This window comes from Ipomoea triloba, chromosome 4, assembly GCF_003576645.1.
Source record: "Ipomoea triloba cultivar NCNSP0323 chromosome 4, ASM357664v1".
Classification (NCBI taxonomy): Eukaryota; Viridiplantae; Streptophyta; class Magnoliopsida; order Solanales; family Convolvulaceae; genus Ipomoea; species Ipomoea triloba.
The window spans coordinates 4,472,448-4,491,177 of record NC_044919.1 but is presented as its reverse complement, the minus strand read 5'-3'; the positions used below and the strand labels follow the sequence as shown (position 1 = coordinate 4,491,177).

General features: G+C 38.8%; 2 protein-coding genes across 5 annotated transcripts; one reads left to right on the top strand and one right to left on the bottom strand.

Moving 5' to 3' along the window:
* Positions 1-3,281: 3,281 nt before the first annotated feature.
* On the bottom strand, positions 3,282-5,619 carry LOC116017088 (putative serine/threonine-protein kinase). Its single transcript, XM_031257614.1, has 6 exons — positions 5,374-5,619; positions 5,141-5,256; positions 4,800-5,016; positions 4,467-4,704; positions 4,215-4,365; positions 3,282-3,862 (listed from the first exon to the last, which is right to left on the bottom strand). Exons 1-6 carry the CDS (start codon positions 5,447-5,449, stop codon positions 3,521-3,523), a joined length of 1,140 nt encoding a protein of 379 aa, XP_031113474.1. The 5' UTR covers positions 5,450-5,619; the 3' UTR covers positions 3,282-3,520.
* Positions 5,620-14,348: 8,729 nt separating this feature from the next.
* Positions 14,349-17,459, top strand: LOC116017705 (pentatricopeptide repeat-containing protein At5g16420, mitochondrial-like). 4 transcript variants are annotated; one of them, XM_031258332.1, is made up of 3 exons: positions 14,349-14,620; positions 15,476-15,559; positions 15,697-17,459. In XM_031258332.1, the coding sequence occupies exon 3, from the start codon at positions 15,795-15,797 to the stop codon at positions 17,307-17,309; it is 1,515 nt and encodes a 504-aa protein (XP_031114192.1). In that variant the 5' UTR covers positions 14,349-14,620; positions 15,476-15,559; positions 15,697-15,794; the 3' UTR covers positions 17,310-17,459. The 4 variants fall into 4 exon arrangements, with proteins under 4 accessions (XP_031114192.1, XP_031114190.1, XP_031114191.1 ...); XM_031258330.1 differs by having other exon boundaries at positions 14,349-14,625; XM_031258331.1 differs by having other exon boundaries at positions 14,349-14,625; positions 15,692-17,459.
* Positions 17,460-18,730: the final 1,271 nt, after the last annotated feature.

Sequence of the window (18,730 nt, the reverse complement as noted above, 5' to 3'; positions counted from 1 at the left end):
TTTTCCTACTGTTTGCACCATGTGCAGCCAAGTTTGAAGGTATTGAAATCAAATCTTCATCTTTAAGAAAAAAACATCTTTTTTTTTTAGTGACGAGTGAAACACACAGCCACTACCCAAGGGTGGTGTGTATTAGGTAACTGAGTAATCCTGTCTTGTGATCCTAGCCAGCACAGGACCACAATGAGATAGACCAGCATAGGTTGCCTATAACTTAGCCGGCTCAAACCAAGAAGGCCAACAGACCGCTTCCACTGGGAATCAAACTTGTAATCTTGTTGTTGCCAAGTCAACAGCCTGACTAACTTGGTTGGGGTTGCCGTTATGCACCAACTTCACCGATTGGTGATGATTGTATATATATAAGAAAATAAAGTTGGGTGAAGATTGGTGATGGTTGTTATATATTTTCTTATCATCGTGATAAGCGCAACTTCAACAATCTTCGCCCAACAATCCTCTAACCACCGATTGCTGGACTTGGTCCTTAACCCGCCTCGGCCCAACATAAACCATGAAGATGGACCAACTTGGCAACTTTTTTTTTTTGAAACAACCAACTTGGCAACTTCTTTAGTCTTTGCCCAGTTTGAAAGAATGTAATTATGTAAACATGATCCTGGAAGGAATTGAAGACGAACCATAAAGGATGTTTCATGAAACATGGCCTCATCCCTTCTGTCACTGTCTCATTTCAATGGCAATAACTTTATCACTATAGATTCCCTCTTCCACTCTGACTCAGGAACCTGCCAGGGCCTTGATTGGCTCTCACTGTGGAGAAAAAAGTATGGAAAAAATAAAGGCAAGAGACTGTTTCAGCTCTGCAGTTTCTACATTTATTTGGCTTTTATACCGACAACTCAAAAGATGGTGTTTTTTTCCAAAAGGTGAATGAAAAAGAGAGAAAATATGGGGGGCCCTCTGAATCTACCTTTTTAGAATTCATACTTGTATGCATCTGCAGCTAACACCTTCCTTTTTCTGTGATTTCTTATGTATAAATCTGTGGTGAAATCTCTCATCTGCTATGCACATATCTTCACCATTTCTTGATTTAGCAAACTACTGAGTTTCCATGCTTACAAATCAGTATATACAGTAGCATTATCTGTGAAATGGAGGTGTATATATATAGAGAGAGTAAGAGAGAGAGAGTCTGCAAAGAATCTAAGGTATGTAATGTATATGGTTCTGGTGCATGGACATGCCTGGCTCCCTGTATGCCATCTGCAATGTTCCACCAAAAAACTGTTGGCATCTTCAAATGGCATGCAAGGAGTCATGCATGCAAACCCTTGGAAATCCTCCGATTTCCGACCACCACCCACAATGGTTAAAAATCGAGCTAGGGTTTTCGATCAGAAACTTCATGATGATGTATTTGCATTTCCCCCGGCCTCTCTCGAGAACTGGCGGAAGTGGGGGCAAAAACAATCTTGAAAATTGAAAATAGAGGTAAGCTAAGGTTCGATTCAACAACAGTCATCTATGGTAAGTACGTCAATAATAACTTATCATAGATCAAAATTGTCATTTTGTGAATCAGACTAGAGCGGAAAGATGAAGTTGGATTAGGGCATAGAGGTTGAATTGTTCCAACTTCCAAATTATGGTTGTAGTTAATTAAGCGTCAACTAACCACCACGAGGAGTCTACATACAAGTTTCTCTTTCAAATTAAAAAAATCTAGTAGGGTATAAAAAGTACAGTAGAAAATAAATTTATTCAGGTCTTTCTCCATTTTATTGTATTCTTGCATAAGAACAAGTCCTCACATGGCCAGTATGGTCGTTTGGTTCCCGGTCAATTGACCAAATGGTCCTACTCTTGGATTCAAACATTTATTTGTTAATTTGGTTTGAAATGATGACCTCTTTTAGTCTTTAATTTGTTTTAACTTGCATTTATAAAATTACTACGGAGTATCTTTCAAATACACTACTTATATTTGCCGCACCATTACCAAGTCAAATATCATATTCATGTTTATTGGTTATTGGTAAATTAGTTTATTTTATTTCGAGTAAATTAGTCACCGTACTTTTTAATTAATTTAATCTGTCTAAACTTTTCACTTGAAGAGATTATTTTCATTTGATTATATATAGGGGATGGTTCAAGTGGTAACAGACTTCTAGAGTTTCAAGTAAAAGGTGAGGACTGAGGAGGGATCTTATCCATCTATTAACCGTTGAGGGTTGCTGAAAAATAAAGAGAAAAGGGGCGTAGTCAGTTTAATAAACATTGTAAACTTTCATTATAAAAATGACCTTGTGCTTTTAAAAAAAAAAAAAAAAAAAAACAACAACAACAACAAAAACTATCAACCTTAATGAACGGTTGTGATCAGTCCTTACTTTTTATAGAATGACATTGTTCTTATTTGAACCCCTGTGTATATGGGTGAGAACAATGCTTAAGGTAAAAATAAAAAAATTAAAAAATTAATGCAAGTAATTGATTTGGGATGATCATCATCTCTAAAGCAAGGAAAAAAATATAGCGACAATTTGATAAATATTATAAATTTTTAAATGTTTAAAGTGTACTGTGCAAAAACTACAAAATCTACCAAGCAATGATATATAAAAGTGTAATTCCCTTGAATGTACTTTGTAGTTTTACTCGAAATATATATTATCTAAACCCGTCCCTATAAATCATATCTTAAATTAAAAACTGAAAATTATTGATATGATGATATTTTGATGGGATGATATTTCTTATCAAATAAAATATCACCTTCTTTATTTATGATATTATCATTTTGTATTTTGTGACATGGATGTCACGGACATGACGAGGTACAATTGTACATGTTAGATATATCCTTTTGTCAAACCATCTCTTCATTTGTTGTCAAGACAAAGATGGATAAACTGCAGTATTATTTGACAGGACAAGACAGTTGAAATTTGGCATTACTAAACTAATCCAATAATTAATATTGCAAACATAATTCTCGTAATGAATATCACAAATTCAATCATTGTCAACCCCTCTCAATCCAACACTAACATGTCACACAGAATCTAAATAATAGTGAAATTTTTATAGATACTAAAAAAAATTATTCCTTTGTATTTTATTTACAAAAACATCATCTCTTTTTCGTACTAAAATTTCTTAGACCCTATTTAGTTAAATAGTTAGCATATCAGTCAATTTTGACTTGTTTAATTTGACCACTATTAGTTATTTGACTTGGTTAAGCAACCAATATAAGTGTTAGATTAATTAGATTTTTATAACAACTCATTGCTCTACTTGGGAGGGTCTTGACCACAAGGGCTTTGGCAGTCATTTTATATATAATCAGCTATCAATTAACAACTAATTTACCAAAAATCTTTCTACAATTAGCCAACCGCTATTTACCAAACATCCCTAAATCTTTCCTATTTATCCAAAAACAAAAGAATCAAGGTTCTAGCTAGCCCAAGAATCTGAACATCCATCCTATGAAGTCTGAAACATCTCTGTACTAATCTAGCTAAAAATGGCTGTAACGATAAGATTAAGAAAAAGTTCTTCTAATCCCTCCGTGAAATGGGCTTGAAGGGCTCATGCTAGTCGATGGCCGGTTGGAGAAAAAGCTCTGCGACGAAGTTTTGTTGCCAATCTTCACATCTCTGAGATCAGCCACAATCCCAGGCCTTGTGATCTCTACGCCCTCCATGGAATCCTCGCTGCTCATCATCTTCATCACCGCCGACATCTTTGGCCGGAGACTCGCCGTTTCTTGCACGCAGAGCAGGCCGAGTTTCAACAGCCGGCCGCCCTCCTCCGCCGGAAAATCTCCGCCCAGTAACGGGTCAACTAGCTCCGTCAGCCGCCCCGCGTTGTGCAGCTCCCACGCCTGCAATAATGCACGTCACCGTCACTATCGCCACGCGCTCGCTGATTGGCCCAATTGAATGACGTGGACTTATTGTTTTGTAATTTTGCCGTTTTGGGTTTTTTGTTTTTTACCCAAAGTCAAAACTATAAATATGATATCCTATTTGATAAAGACTATACACAAATGTCAAAGTAAATGTTGTGTAAAAATAATAAAAATAAATTCAATCCCAAAGTACGGATTGGGTCATGTGGTAACATCTATTAGCAAAGCAGAACTATTAAATTTTTTGGAATTAGTCAACTAATCAAGCTGAGATTTTGCAATTTGACACCACAATTACACGTGTCTCTCTAGACATAAACGTTACCTTGTTAACTAAGAAAATTTCTCCTCGTTCTATATCGAAGGTGACTATCGGGCCACCGTTGATCAACTCTAGTAATAGTACTCCGAAGCTATAGACATCTGACTTTCGGGTTAAATGTCCGCTGACAGCATATTCCGGGGAAAGATAGCCTCTTTAGGCATAAATGGTTGAAGGAGAGGCATTAGCAAGAGATGAGGAGCCTACATAAAACACAAGAAAAGGACCAAAAGGAGCAATTTTGAAATGACTTACAATGTTCCTGCGACACCAGTACTAATGTGGGAAGTGTTGTCTCTGAACAACCTTGCCAGACCAAAATCCGAGAGTTTCGGCACGAACTTTTGGTCGATTAGAACGTTGCTGGCTTTGACATCACGATGAACAATGTGCGGATTCAACTCTTCGTGTAGATAGCATAGCCCCCTAGCTATACCTAAAGCTATCTCTTTCCTCTGCCCCCACCTGAACCTCATCCTGCTTTGCTCTCCCCCTGCAATTCTTAAATCCCATTACCATTTTCCCTTCAATTCAGTATCAATTTATACTTTTAGTTGAGACAGGAATCGAAAAATTAAGAATAAATACCAAGAAAACAGTGAATAAGGCTATTGTTTTCCATGTAATCATAGACTAGAAGCCTGTGATCACCATTAACACAACATCCTCGGAGCCTGACCAAATTCTCATGTTTGATATCAGACAATGCAGAAATCTCGGAGATGAACTCCCTCTCCCCACGCAACGATCCCAGCTCGACCGACAGAACCTTAACAGCCACAAAACTTCCATCTCGGAGTCGACCCTGCAGATGACAAAAACCCAGAAAATTAAGGTTGTTCTATGGGGAAACAAAGTCAATGCAGCATTTCAGACAAAACCCATCATTGTGGATAATAATGAATTAATAATAAATGATTCTCAATCACCTTGTACACAATGCCAAATCCCCCCTCCCCAATCTTGCAGGATGATCTGAACCCTTGAGTCGCAGATCTCAGCTCCTCGTAAGAAAATATCCGAAATCTCTCCCCGTTTCCTTCACCTGTTTCATACCCAGACATCAAAACCTCATTCGCAGCTTCTTAAACCTTATTTGCTTCAAAAACCAGACAGAAATTAACAAAAGGGATTCCTAATTTGAAGTGTGTTTAGTGTTTACCATGCCGGATTTCTCTGTCCTCTGAGCTTTGTGATGCAGAGCCGAAACACTTCAAAACTGGGCAAGAAAACTTCATATTTCTGTGATGTTTTAATCTTCAATCGTCTTAGCTTCTTTGTTGGCGCCAATTTGGTGTACTGGATAGGGTATGAAAGGTGAGAAAGATGTTTAATTTAACAGAAACAAAAAAAAGAGAAGTCGAATGAATACAGATTTTGTGTGTATATATAGAGAGAGAGAGAGAGGAGGGAGAGAACAAATTAGATGAGACATGTTCTTTGAAATTCATGTTACATTACTTACATCATATGTAGTTACCAGTTACGTACGACTATTTAATAATTAAATATCTATAAAATTCCCTTTTCCTTCTTTTACCCAATTTTGATTTTACTTCTTTGATTTAACAGAAAGGTAGCATTTTTTATTTTCTTTTTGCTTATGTCAAACCGTCATAATTGTTTTAACAGGCAAATTATATAACGTACGTATATCTTGCATTGTAAATTCTGATTCAAAAATAATTTTCAAATTCTATATTTATAGCTACATATTTCGTACCTGCAATTGACAGTTTCTGTACCTGTAGCTATTATATTATGTATCAACAATTATCAAATTATTTGTTTATATGTATAGAAACTATTAACTATAGGTACATAATATGTTAACTGGATGTACAAAATTTTGTATCATGATTCACAGAGCAATATGAAACCTGGTTTCTTTGTTAAAACTAACACCATTGTTTTTTCAGTTTTTTCATGCAATTTCCTTTTTCAACAGATTTTTAAAAAAAAATTATTTTAATTTGTTTGTTTCCCTTTCGTTTTCCATAAATTTGGAGAAAAATAAAATTTAATATAATTTAAAGTTAAGACTTTTACAACGAAGAACCGGCTTATGTAGATTCTTGGAATCAATAAAGTCATCACTGTGTGTTGTCTATTTTTGCTTAACAATAATTAATATATTAATATATTTATATAAATTTTTTTTAAATTTTTTCTCCAAAAATAATGAATTAGTTGATGGAATATGATTATCGTATTAAAATATCAGGTAAGACCTTCTCAATCATATCATTCTTCTTTGATTTTTACTTTTGTCATTTAGTAGCAACAAATTACTTGATTTTCTATCACTACTTTTGTCCTTTAGTAGCGTTAATTTACTTTGTTTTCTTGTGACCTAAGCACAAAATTAGATATCTGATCAAGTAATTTGGTCTCAAGGTGTTAGCCTTATTAGGATTATATCATTATGTGTATTGTACTCTAGCATCGTATAGTCTAGATAGGACTCTCTATTATATTTATGTCTTTTGGATTCCGATCTTTAATAATATTGAGGAATTACGTTCTCATTAACCTAACCAGTTATTAGTAGTCAATCTTTAATTCCTCATAGGATAGCACATTAATTTTATCGAGTTTGACTCAAAAAAGATACAAGTAATAGCTTTCAATACTTATCTTAAGTCACATCATATGAAAATTTAATCTAAATACATTACGTATTTCTTGATTTTATGTAACAAAACGCTTTCCATGACTAATAATTTCCGTATTAATTTTTTTTCATAACCAGATTTTTAACTTTACCAAATTATATTATTTGCCTCAGTCATTAATTAATATTTTTCAGAGTTAATATTGTCTTTATTTCTCATCTTGGAGCTATCACCTACTATCTCTATTTCAAGTCGGACCACGTTCCAATTACGTATTTGAATATAAACTCGTACACAGGAAAATTTCATAAACTAATAGTAATTTATTTGCATCTTCTGATCAAAAGGCATTGAAGAACTGACTTGGTATTAAAGAGCTAGTGGACAAAGCTTTCTACATTTAAAATAATGTATATTTCGGATAAATCATAAAATAACTATTTTTGGAATCCCAAAATCTCCATATTCTACCGTGGTCATTGGGGATTCCCTCTAGATTATAGCCACCCGGCCTTCTTCTTCATCACCTTCCTCTTTGTTTTTTTGAAGTTTGAACAATTCAATTCTCGTTGGCTAGGGTCCATATCAATCCTTATACTGTGGAATATTGTGGACCGTGGTCCTACAACTTCGTTTTCAAACATCATTATTTAATTTTGACAGTCATCATTTAATTGTTCAATTTACGTTATATTTTTCTTGTCAATAAACTTTATAGTCAATAAACTTTATATATATGCGTCTTGTGTTATAAGAGTATGCATTATGGATCGTAGTTGAAACAAATTAGTAGTTGTGTAACACATAACATATTGTGTGTCTTATAATTTATGTTTTGTACGTGTATTGTGAAGTTTTAATTTGTGCCTATAGAACATAATTCTTTACCTAAATATAATCATATTTGAACATAAGTAAATATATAGCATGTGTATATGCTTTGTGTTATAAAATTTTGTACCTTAAGGTATGAATTATGTATTTGAAATAGATTAGTACGTAGTTGTGTAACACACAACATACTACTCGAAGGCGCAGTGTGCACCAGTAAACTCCATTATTATGTAATAGTTCACAAATCACGCAAGAGAAGGTAAACTATACAAACAAGATCCTACGCTATAGACTCGACCCAAAAAGTGTTATCAATAATCGAATTCAAATCTTCTAGTATGAAATTATGTTATACCTCATCGAAAAACACCTTTTATACGTATTTGAATGATGAAACAAAACATTAAAGAAAAATCATGGGCATGATGATATATGCCTTATTCAGGCCTTCATTGTCATACTTAACAAATTATTGTACTAACCATAAATATAATATAAATTTTTTATATATTAAAAATACATTATTTATGTATTGAATGTACATTATTTAATACGGAGTAATATATAAAAATTATATTTTTTCAAATAATATACTTTATGTGTATACAAATAAATGCACTTCTTATTTATATTCACACAAATGTGTGAACCGTGCTACATGGAATAATGATACCCACACTATTCATTTGAGTCAGCGTTTGGGAAGTCATTGACTTTTTCTTTGCCTTTGCAGCCGGCAATTACATTATATATTATATATAATAATTAATTATATATGTGTTGAACCATAATCTGATTCCCATTTATGTAACCAATTGTTGGTCTGATGTGAAAGAGACCGGCAATCAAATTATGTTCCATAATATCAATTTTGATTTATGAATTGATTAAATAATAATAATAATAATAATAAAAATAATAATAATAATAATATTATTATTATTATTATTAGTTACTTTAACTTTTTGTAGTTATTTATTTTTGTAAAAATTTATTACGTTATATCGTGAAAAAACGTTCAACATGTGCACTGTAATCGGAATCGCATGCCCAATATGTGCATTGTGCACCACGATTATGTGCGGTTATTATATTATTACATTGAGTTTATTTATATATATGCATATAATATGTTAATGGCATTTACATAATCTAATCACTAATCAGAAATCACAATAGGCATGGTGAACTGTACTCTAATTTAAATATAATTTGCATATGATTATGATAGAAGATAGTATAAATGCGGATTAGTAATTACACACTAAATAGATGTTTATAATTCAACAAAAGGATACGTTACTGTATAGAACGATAAATACTTGAGTTATACCCAAAGTTTTACACACCGTAGAGAGGATCGAGGATGAATGGGTTGAGGATCGGAGCTTGTGTGGTTAATATTGTGATGCCTGGAGCGTAGCTTAGCTTGAAATGTAATAGTATAAGGAATGAAGTTACAATTAATGGAAACTAGACTGAATGCAAGAGATGAGGGTGGATCGATTAGCCATCGTCGTCTATGCGTGATTTGCGTGAATTGAAGGTGGATTGATTAGCCATCGTCTATGCGTGAATTGAGTGAACTGAAGTAATGTCCTGCTTGCCAAAGACCTTGTGGTCTAGTGGCATTTTGTGTCCCGATTTACACTTCTACATGGATGATGGGAATGTACTGTGTTCGAGCCTCAATGAAGTCAACTGTTGACTCTTTGTGCTTCAGTAGGTTAAGAGTTAAAATAAAAATGCGTATTATAATGGTTCGAGTAAAAAAAATTACGTAAAACGATATCATTTTTAAAGTCCATATACAGTTCCATAGACCACAGAGTGAATGCAATAACTATTGGTATTGCTTCAAGAGTCCGTATTTATAATTGGCTTGGGTCCATTGTTTTTGCTCATTTGTGCACTGACAGAGTAATCAGGCTAGCAGCACCCGACCCGGAACCACTGGCAGGACCCAGAGGCAAGGCAACGGACGTTCAACCAACCGTTCAACACCTCACTCCTCAGCATCAATGTGCAACGGTCCAACTCCTCAGCATTGATGACCAACGTTCAGTTCCTCAGACGTTCAGCTCCTCAGCATTGACCCTCAGCATTGATGACCAACGTTCAGCTCCTCAGACGTTCAGCTCCTCAGCATTGATGACCAACGTTCAGCAGCCTTAATGCTCCATTACTGAGCTGAACAAAATAAAAGGCTCACAAAAAACACTTGTAGAGACGACACTTGAACTTAGACAAAAGAACAGCACTCAACTCATTTTGTATACTGTGCATTGCACTCAATACTGTATACTCGACAAACATTCAAATACTCAAATAATATACCGGTAACGCATTATTACCGTCATTGGTGCTTTCATTAAGAGTGCCGCCACTCAAACCACCTTAGACGGGAGAGCTGACCTCGGAGGGTGTTTTCTGGGTAAAGCTTAAGGCTTTGCTACGAAAACACCACACTCTAGTCCCTTAGGGCCGGCACGAGATCCGATCTCGCTAGCTACCTGACGGGAGAGCTGACCTTTGACCGAACCTACGAATGGTCGAAGTGAACTCACGCAAGAGCCCTGGTGCTTTCGTTGAGATCCGAGATCAGATCTCAGGCTAAAATCACAAAATCAAAAAACCACTCAGTTCATCTCATCACTATCAATGGTCATCCCGGATCCAGCAGCTCTCATGGTTCTCATCGAGTGAACAATGGTCACCCCTCGGGTGATCTTCGTGGGCAACTCAATGGTCACCCCTCGGGTGATCTTTGTAAATAGCTCAACAGTAACCACGTGGGAGATCGCCGTAGTGGTGATCTCCGTAGCCAACTCAACAACAACCACGAGCACTTCCTCCTCAAGTGCATCCGTCTCCTTCACTTGTGCGTTCACCTCTTGTAAGCAGTGGCGTTACCCAGTGAACGCTGCTCCCATCCAAGTAGTGGACTTACAAGCAGTGGCGTTATCAAGTGAACACTACTCCCATCCAAGCCGTGGACTTCCAAGCAATAGCGCTTCCTCCTCAAGTGCGTCCGCCTCCTTCACTTGTGCGTTCACCTCTTGTGAGCAGTGGCGTTACCCAGTGAACGCTGCTCCCATCCAAGTAGTGGACTTACAAGCAGTGGCGTTACCGAGTGAACGCGGCTCCCATCCAAGCCGTGGACTTCCTCAAGCGGTGAGTGGCGTCACCTCATCAAGTAGCGCTGCTCCTCAAGCAGCGTCACCTCATCAAGTGACGCTGCTCCTCCAGCGGGTGTCACCTCATCAAGCTGGTCCGTCACCTCATCAAGCGGGTGTCACCTCATCAAGCGGGTGTCACCTCATCAAGCTGGTGTCACCTCATCAAGCTGGTGTCACCTCATCAAGCGGGTGTCACCTCATCAAGCTGGTGCGTCACCTCATCAAACGGGTGTCACCTCATCAAGCGGGTGTCACCTCATCAAGCTGGTGCGTCACCTCATTAAGCGGGTGACACCTCATCAAACTGGTGTCACCTCATCAAGTAGAGCTGCTCCTCACGCAGCGTCACCTCACCAAGCTGGTGTCACCTCATCAAGTGGCGCTGCTCCTCAAGCAGCGTCACCTCATCAAGCGGGTGTCACCTCATCAAGCTGGTGCGTCACCTCATCAAGCGGGTGTCACCTCATCAAACTGGTGCGTCACCTCATCAAGTGGCGCTGCTCCTCACGTAGTGTCACCTCATCAAGTGGTATCACCTCCTCAAGTGGCGTCACCTCCACGAGCAGTGCCACCACCTCGAGCAGCATCACCACCTCGAACAGCGCCACCACCTCGAGCAGCGTCACCTGCTCGAGCAGAGTCACCACCTCAAGCAGCGTCACCTCATCAAGTGGCACTGCTCCTCTAGTGCGTTTGCTTCCTCCTCAAGTGCTTTTGCTTCCTCCACTTGTGCATCCGCCTCCTGCACTTGTGCACTCGCACGCCTCCTGCACTTGTGCACTCGCATCCTCTACTGGTGCATCCGTCTCCTCAAGTGCGTCTATCGCCTCCACTTGTACATCTGCCTCCTTCACTTGTGTGTTCACCTCCATAAGCAAAAGGACTCAGTTTGGTCATGGTCTGCCCTGATCAATTTGGTTAAAAAACAAAATAATAATAAAAAATCTAAGCTCTAATCCCTTAGGGCCGGCACGAGATCCGATCTCGCTAGCTACCTAACGGGAGAGTGTTTTTATGAGCCCAGCCAAGGGCTTGGATTCAAAAAACACCACACTCTAATCCCTTAAGGCCAGCACGATATCTGATCTCGCTAGCTACCTGACGGGAGAGCTGACCTCGGAGGGTGTTTTCTGGGTAAAGCTTAAGGCTTTGCTACGAAAACACCACACTCTAGTCCCTTAGGGCCGGCACGAGATCCGATCTCGCTAGCTACCTGACGGGAGAGCTGACCTTTGACCAAACCTACGAATGGTCGAAGTGAACTCACGCAAGAGCCCTGAGCAAAAAAAAAAATAAAAAAAAATTCAACGGCGTGACCTCGACCCAGCGCCGAGGTACGGTCACGTACCGTGACCCGGCGCTGGGCCGAGGTCACGTACCGCGACGTGACCTCGGCGCTGGTGTGACCTCGGCCTAACGCCGAGGTCGGCCGAGGTCACACCGCGGCGTTACTCACGCCCGTGACCTCGGCCCAGCGCCGAGGTCACGTACCGCAACGTGACCTCGGCACTGGCCGAGGTCACACCGCGGCGTGACTCACGTACCGTGACCTCGGCATTGGCCGAGGTCACACCGCGACGTGACCTCGACCCCGTGCCGAAGTCACAGCTACGTGACCCCTGCACGGTGCCGAGGTGAGGATGCAACAAAAAAAAAATACAAACAAAAACAATTTTTAGGCTGGTCATTACTCCCAAACCACCTCAACCACTCTCGTTGGCTAGGGAGTGGGGGGACTGGTGACAGAGTAATCAAGCTAGCAGCACCCAACCCGGAACCATTGGCAGGACCCAGAGGCAAGGCAACGGACGTTCAACCAACCGTTCAACACCTCACTCCTCAACATCAATGCGCAACGGTCCAACTCCTCAGCATGTGACCTCGGCCCCGTGCCGAAGTCACAACTACGTGACCCCTGCACGGTGCCGAGGTGAGGATGCAACGAAAAAAAATACAAACAAAAACAATTTTTAGGCTGGTCATTACTCCCAAACCACCTCAACCACTCTCGTTGGCTAGGGAGTGGGGGGACTGGTGATAGAGTAATCAGGCTAGCAGCACCCGACCCGGAACCACTGGCAGGACCCAGAGGCAAGGCAACGGACGTTCAACCAACCGTTCAACACCTCACTCCTCAGCATCAATGCGCAACGGTCCAACTCCTCAGCATTGATGACCAACGTTCAGCTCCTCAGACGTTCAGCTCCTCAGCATTGGCCCTCAGCATTGATGACCAACGTTCAGCTCCTCAGACGTTCAGCTCCTCAGCATTGATGACCAACGTTCAGTAGCCTTAATGCTCCATTACTGAGCTGAACAAAATAAAAGGCTCACAAAAAACACTTGTAGAGACGACACTTGAACTTAGACAAAAGAACAACACTCAACTCATTTTGTATACTGTGCATTGCACTCAATACTGTATACTTGACAAACATTCAAATACTCAAATAACATGCCGGTAACACATTATTACCGTCATGCACTATTAGTGTAAGGTGTCATTTGTCAAGGGTTGGTTCGTGGTGTCAAGCAACAAAGCTCAAAGAATCCATGGGTAGGGTTGTTGGAGTGCAAATGAGTAAAGTCGTTCCTGAATCATCAAGGGTGAGCAAAATATCAGTTAATTGTATGCTAATTGATAATTAAATTGATTGGAAATGTTAAATTTTGATCGATTTCAATTACTGATGTCAAAATATTTTCTATTTTTCGATTATTTTTTAGTTATTGATTGTCAGATTCGGTCGGTGACGGATAACTGAAATCAATATTGGACTATATCCACCTACAGCCGAGAGGCCGTAGGTTCAAACCTCAAACTCTTGAGTTTGAGCCGGTCAGCTATGGGTAACCTAGGTTGATTTACCTCCTTGTGGTCCTTTGCCGGCTAGGGTCACAGAGCGAGGAAAACGGATCGTTATACCGTGGATCAGGGTGCACAATGCATTGTGCACCCCGTAAGGAGATAAGTTATGTGTATTATAGGCAATCAATCTGTGTATTAACACAAAATACACAGAACTCATCATCCTAACATTCGAATACACAAACACATCACAACATGTATTACTAACACGAATACACAGAACGGTTGTTTATAATACACAGAATATTGACACAAAATACACAGAACTCATCATTCTAAACATTCAAATGCACAAACACATCTTGTGTTACTAACATAAATACACATAACAGTTGCCTAGAATACACAGAATGATTGCCTAGAATAAATAGAACGATTGCTTAGAATACACATAACTCATCTCCATACGGGGTGCACAATGCATTGTGCACCCTGATCCACGATATAAATTGCCGAGGAAAACAACCTCGTTAAAATAATAATAATATTGGGCTATATCCAATGGACCAATAGTCCAATACTGATTTCATTCTTCCAAAGCCGAATAATCCATGCCCATCCAAATATCCAATAGCCCAAATGCCCACTACAAAATAGAAAACAAAAAAGGCATAGCCCTAAATCCCCAAATCTCAGAAATTCTGCCATTCATCGTACATTCCCTCCTGTTCTGGATTCTGTTCGGCAATCACACTCTCACTGGCTCACAGCCTTCTGGCTTCTGCGGTTCTGCCTTCTGCAGACTGCACTTCTGCTTCTCCGGTCTCCGCGACGCACGACGTTCTTCAGTTCTCCGGTTCTGCGCGGCGCACGATGGCTCTCCAGTTCTCCGGTTTTGCGCGACGCACGACGCCACGACAGTCCTCCGGCCTCGCTCTACAGCCTCGCCTCGACGCCCCTCAGCCAATCATTGTAAGGTAATTTTTTATCTTTTACATATTAAAATCAAAAGGGATTTCATACATTATAATGCTGCCGTTGCTTTAATTTTTCATTAATATTTGAAATTTTAATGCGTTTGGATAGTGTGTTATTGTAAATTTTATGTAATTTTTTTTTTGTACAGTGTGTTTACTGTGTTTGAAATATTTTATGTAAATTTTTGTACAGTTCGAAATATTTAGAATTGTAATAGTCTCAGTGCAATCCAAACAAGTGCATCATTTAAGGGGAGGATTTCTGTCCAATCTCACATTAAAAGGTTGAATACTTAAGATACAGATAAAAGATTGGTAAATAGCAGTAGTACTGGTAACTGTGTATTGAGAACACTGTTTTGTGATTCAGATTTCAGAATCAAAGAGGAAGGGGGTGGTCTTTACCTATGCCTTTGTTGTTGTTATGACTAGTCACATACTAAAAGTGTTTGGACTTGATGTGTTTATATTACAGTGGTATGACTGCATTTTGGTATTGCCACTTTATTAGTGAAAATTTATTACTTTTTGGCACGAGATTTCCTCTGTTAACAAGCTTAAGAAATAATCTGTATAGTATTAGCTAAAACCTTTCTCCAGTGTAGGAAAAAATGGATAACTGTTCATTTCACCCTCTGAGAGATATGACATGCTTATTATTCAACAATTATAGTAGGTAAGTAAATAAGGCTGTGTAATGTGTATAGCTACTGAGGTGAGCTGAATTTTGAGCCAGTGAACAATCTGATGCAATATGTTGACTGAAATGTATTCCCTTTATGTTTGTTTTTAGTTTTTGAGTACAACTTCTTGCCTATGTTAATTAACAGAATGTGGTACACTGGTATAGGGTTAGCATTTGCTGAAAATTGATCGAGAGGAGGGTTGGAAAAACCTCATCAGATAGTCTTTTGTTCTACACCTACAAATTAAGGTACACCGTGCACACTTATTTAGCTTTACTAATGAAATCTTGACTATTTTTCATTTTTCATAGTACTTTTCAACAAAGTTCTCCTGCAAAATCTATTATTGGTAAATGATGATAATTTGTTCCCTTGACTAGAGCAGGTGAATTGTCAAATCGACAAAGCCCACTTGTTATTGCAATGCACAGTTAGTAGACTAGAGAGGCCTTAATTGGTAACTCTTTGCACCGTCGGCAGCCCATGTTGACGCCTCGGATTTCCTGCCCCTGCCTCTACCCGGCAGTTGCTGCAATCACCAACCACATCAGCTTTGCCACTATTTGTACTGCTGCCCAACATGAAGACCCCTTCAAGGCCCACCCGTCCTACCACCACCTCTCTGCCATCAAAACCAAGGGGGACCTGCTTCAGTCTTACACCGTCACACCACCAATCCAACCTTGGCCACGGTATCTCACCCATAAACGTCTCATATCTCTCATATCCCGCCAACATGACCCAAACCTGGCCCTCCATATCTTCTACCACGCCGGTAAATACCACCCTGGTTTTTCCCATAATTACCATACATATCACTCCATCATCCTCAAGCTTTGTCGAGCTCGTGCCTTTGATTCTGTTGAGACCCTTTTGGCTGAATTACGACAAACTAACATAACTTGCTCTGAAAATCTGTTTCTCACTGTCATTAAATATTATGGTATTGCTAGCAAGCCCAAGCAGGCCATCAAGACTTTCTTGAAAATCAAAGGCTTCGGAGTTGAAAGGTCGGTTAAGTCTTTTAATACCCTGTTGAATGCTTTGGTTAATAACAAAGAGTATGATTTGGTCCATGGCTTGTTTAAGATTTGTAGAAACAAGTTGGATATTGTGCCTAATGTGTTCACTTGTAATATTTTGTTAAAGGCTTTGTGTAAGAAAGGTGACACTGATGGTGCAGTTAGAATTTTAGATGAAATGCCTGCAATGGGCATAGTTCCAAATGTTGTTAGTTACACCACCATTCTAGGTGGATATGTTCTTAGAGGTGATATGGTGGGTGCCAAGAGAATGTTTAACGAGACCCTTGATAGAGGATGGTTGCCGGATGCAATAACATATACTATTTTGATGGACGGTTTTGTTAAGACAGGGCAATTGATGAATGCGGTTAAGGTGATGGATGAGATGGAGGAGAATGGGGTGAAACCAAACGATGTAACTTATGCAGTGATGATCGAGGCTTTGTGCGAGGGGAAGAAGTCAGGTGAAGCGGTCAGCTTACTCAACGATATGCTCGAGAACAGGTATGTACCAAGTGCGACCCTTTGTTGTAGGGTCATCGATGCCATGTGTGAAGCAGGGAAGGTCCAAGAGGCATGTGATCTATGGAAGAAATTGTTGATAAAGAACTGCACCCCAGACAATGCAATATCCAGCACGCTTATACATTGGCTATGTAAGGAGGGCAAAATCTGGGAAGCAAAGAAATTGTTCGACGAGCTTGAGAAAGGCTCGGTGCCCAGCGTGTTGATGTATAACACGCTAATTGCAGGAATGTGCGAGAAAGGCGAGATATTAGAAGCGGGGAGGCTATGGGATGACATGGTGGAGAAGGGGTACACTCCTAATGCTTTTACTTATAACATGCTTTATAAGGGATTTTGTAAAGTTGGTAATGCACAAGAAGGAATTAGAGTTCTCCAGGAGATGGAGATGATGGATGAGAAGACCAAAAATCTTAAGATTTCTAAGGAGAAAGTCAGCCGTATATGAAAGGATGAAAAGGTTCTGCAACCTCAAATTGGTCGGGTATGGCTACTTTAATGTCTTGTAATATAGTTGCAAAAATCTTCTGGCTTTGCTCGATTATTTACTTTGAATTATTCTTTCAATTAAAGACGGTCTAAAGTGTTTCTTAATGCATTAAAACTTTTCAAATAAATTCTAAAGTCATTTATAATTTAAAAGGTAAAATATTAAATCATTTTAGTGCAAAAATAATCATGAAAATCGAAAATTTAAACAATAAGTCATTGTTTGCATTTAATGCCTTATTAATCAAGGATTTTCTTGAGGGAAAAACATATTTTTCTTTTACGATTATAAATACTCTTAAAATATTTTACAAAATTAAATTACTCTTAAAATATTTTACAAAATTAAATCTATTAACGTTTTCAATAATGAGGGTATGTAGAAGTGAATGATGCCAATAAATATTTCATATAAATTTGGGGTTCGTATGACAATAAGTTAATTGTTATTTTAAAAATTTGTTGTATCAAATTGAGTTAATTACTGAAATGGTCATTTGATTACAGTAAATTTTTCAATTTGGTCTCGTTTAAATGGACATTTAATTTTATTTTTGTAAATACTGACAAAGGATAAAAGCATTTAGAACAAGTTAAATAAATCTGGACTTTGCAACACCAATCACCGCCGTGATGCCTTTCCAAATGTCTCATAGATGTGGAGAGTAAGTTATAATTGGTCATTATATAAAGCCATTCAATTTAGACGTGAAAAATTCTTCATACAAAATCTTAAGTTATAAATTAAAAAAAATATGGATGTCCGCGTTAAAGATACATTAACAAAAAGTATACATAAAATTTCATATTTAGAGTAGGGGTGTAAACGAGCTGAGTTCGAACTCGTTAAGGAAGGCTCGACTCTAGCTCGAGCTTGAGCTCGATCGAGCTCGAGCTCGAGTTTGAGCTTGAATTCGAGCTCGAGTTCAAGCTTGAACTCAAGTTCGGGTTCGATTTTGAACACGGATTTAACATATTTGATTTTAAATTCATGTTTATGTGTATGTGTGTATATATATGACTCGCGAGCGGCTCGACGTGCCAAAGACATTAGAGCTCGAGCTCGGCTCGATTATTAAACGAGCCGCTTAAGCTTGAGCCGAGCTTTGATCGAGTGGCTCGCGAGCAGCTCGACTCATTTACACCCCTAATTTAGAGTATTCCTATCAATGTATTTTTGTGTGATTTTTTATGAAACAATGCATATGTGAAGGAGAGAGAATAAATGAGGTGCTTGCAGGAGAAAGAGTTTTTGGTCTGGAAATGTGGGACCCGCAGAGAAGAAGCTGTGCAACATGCGTGCATTCACTGCAACTTGCGTGGTCAAATCTTATGTGTTTTTTTTTTTTTTGTTGTTGTTGTTGTTGTTGTTATTGTTGT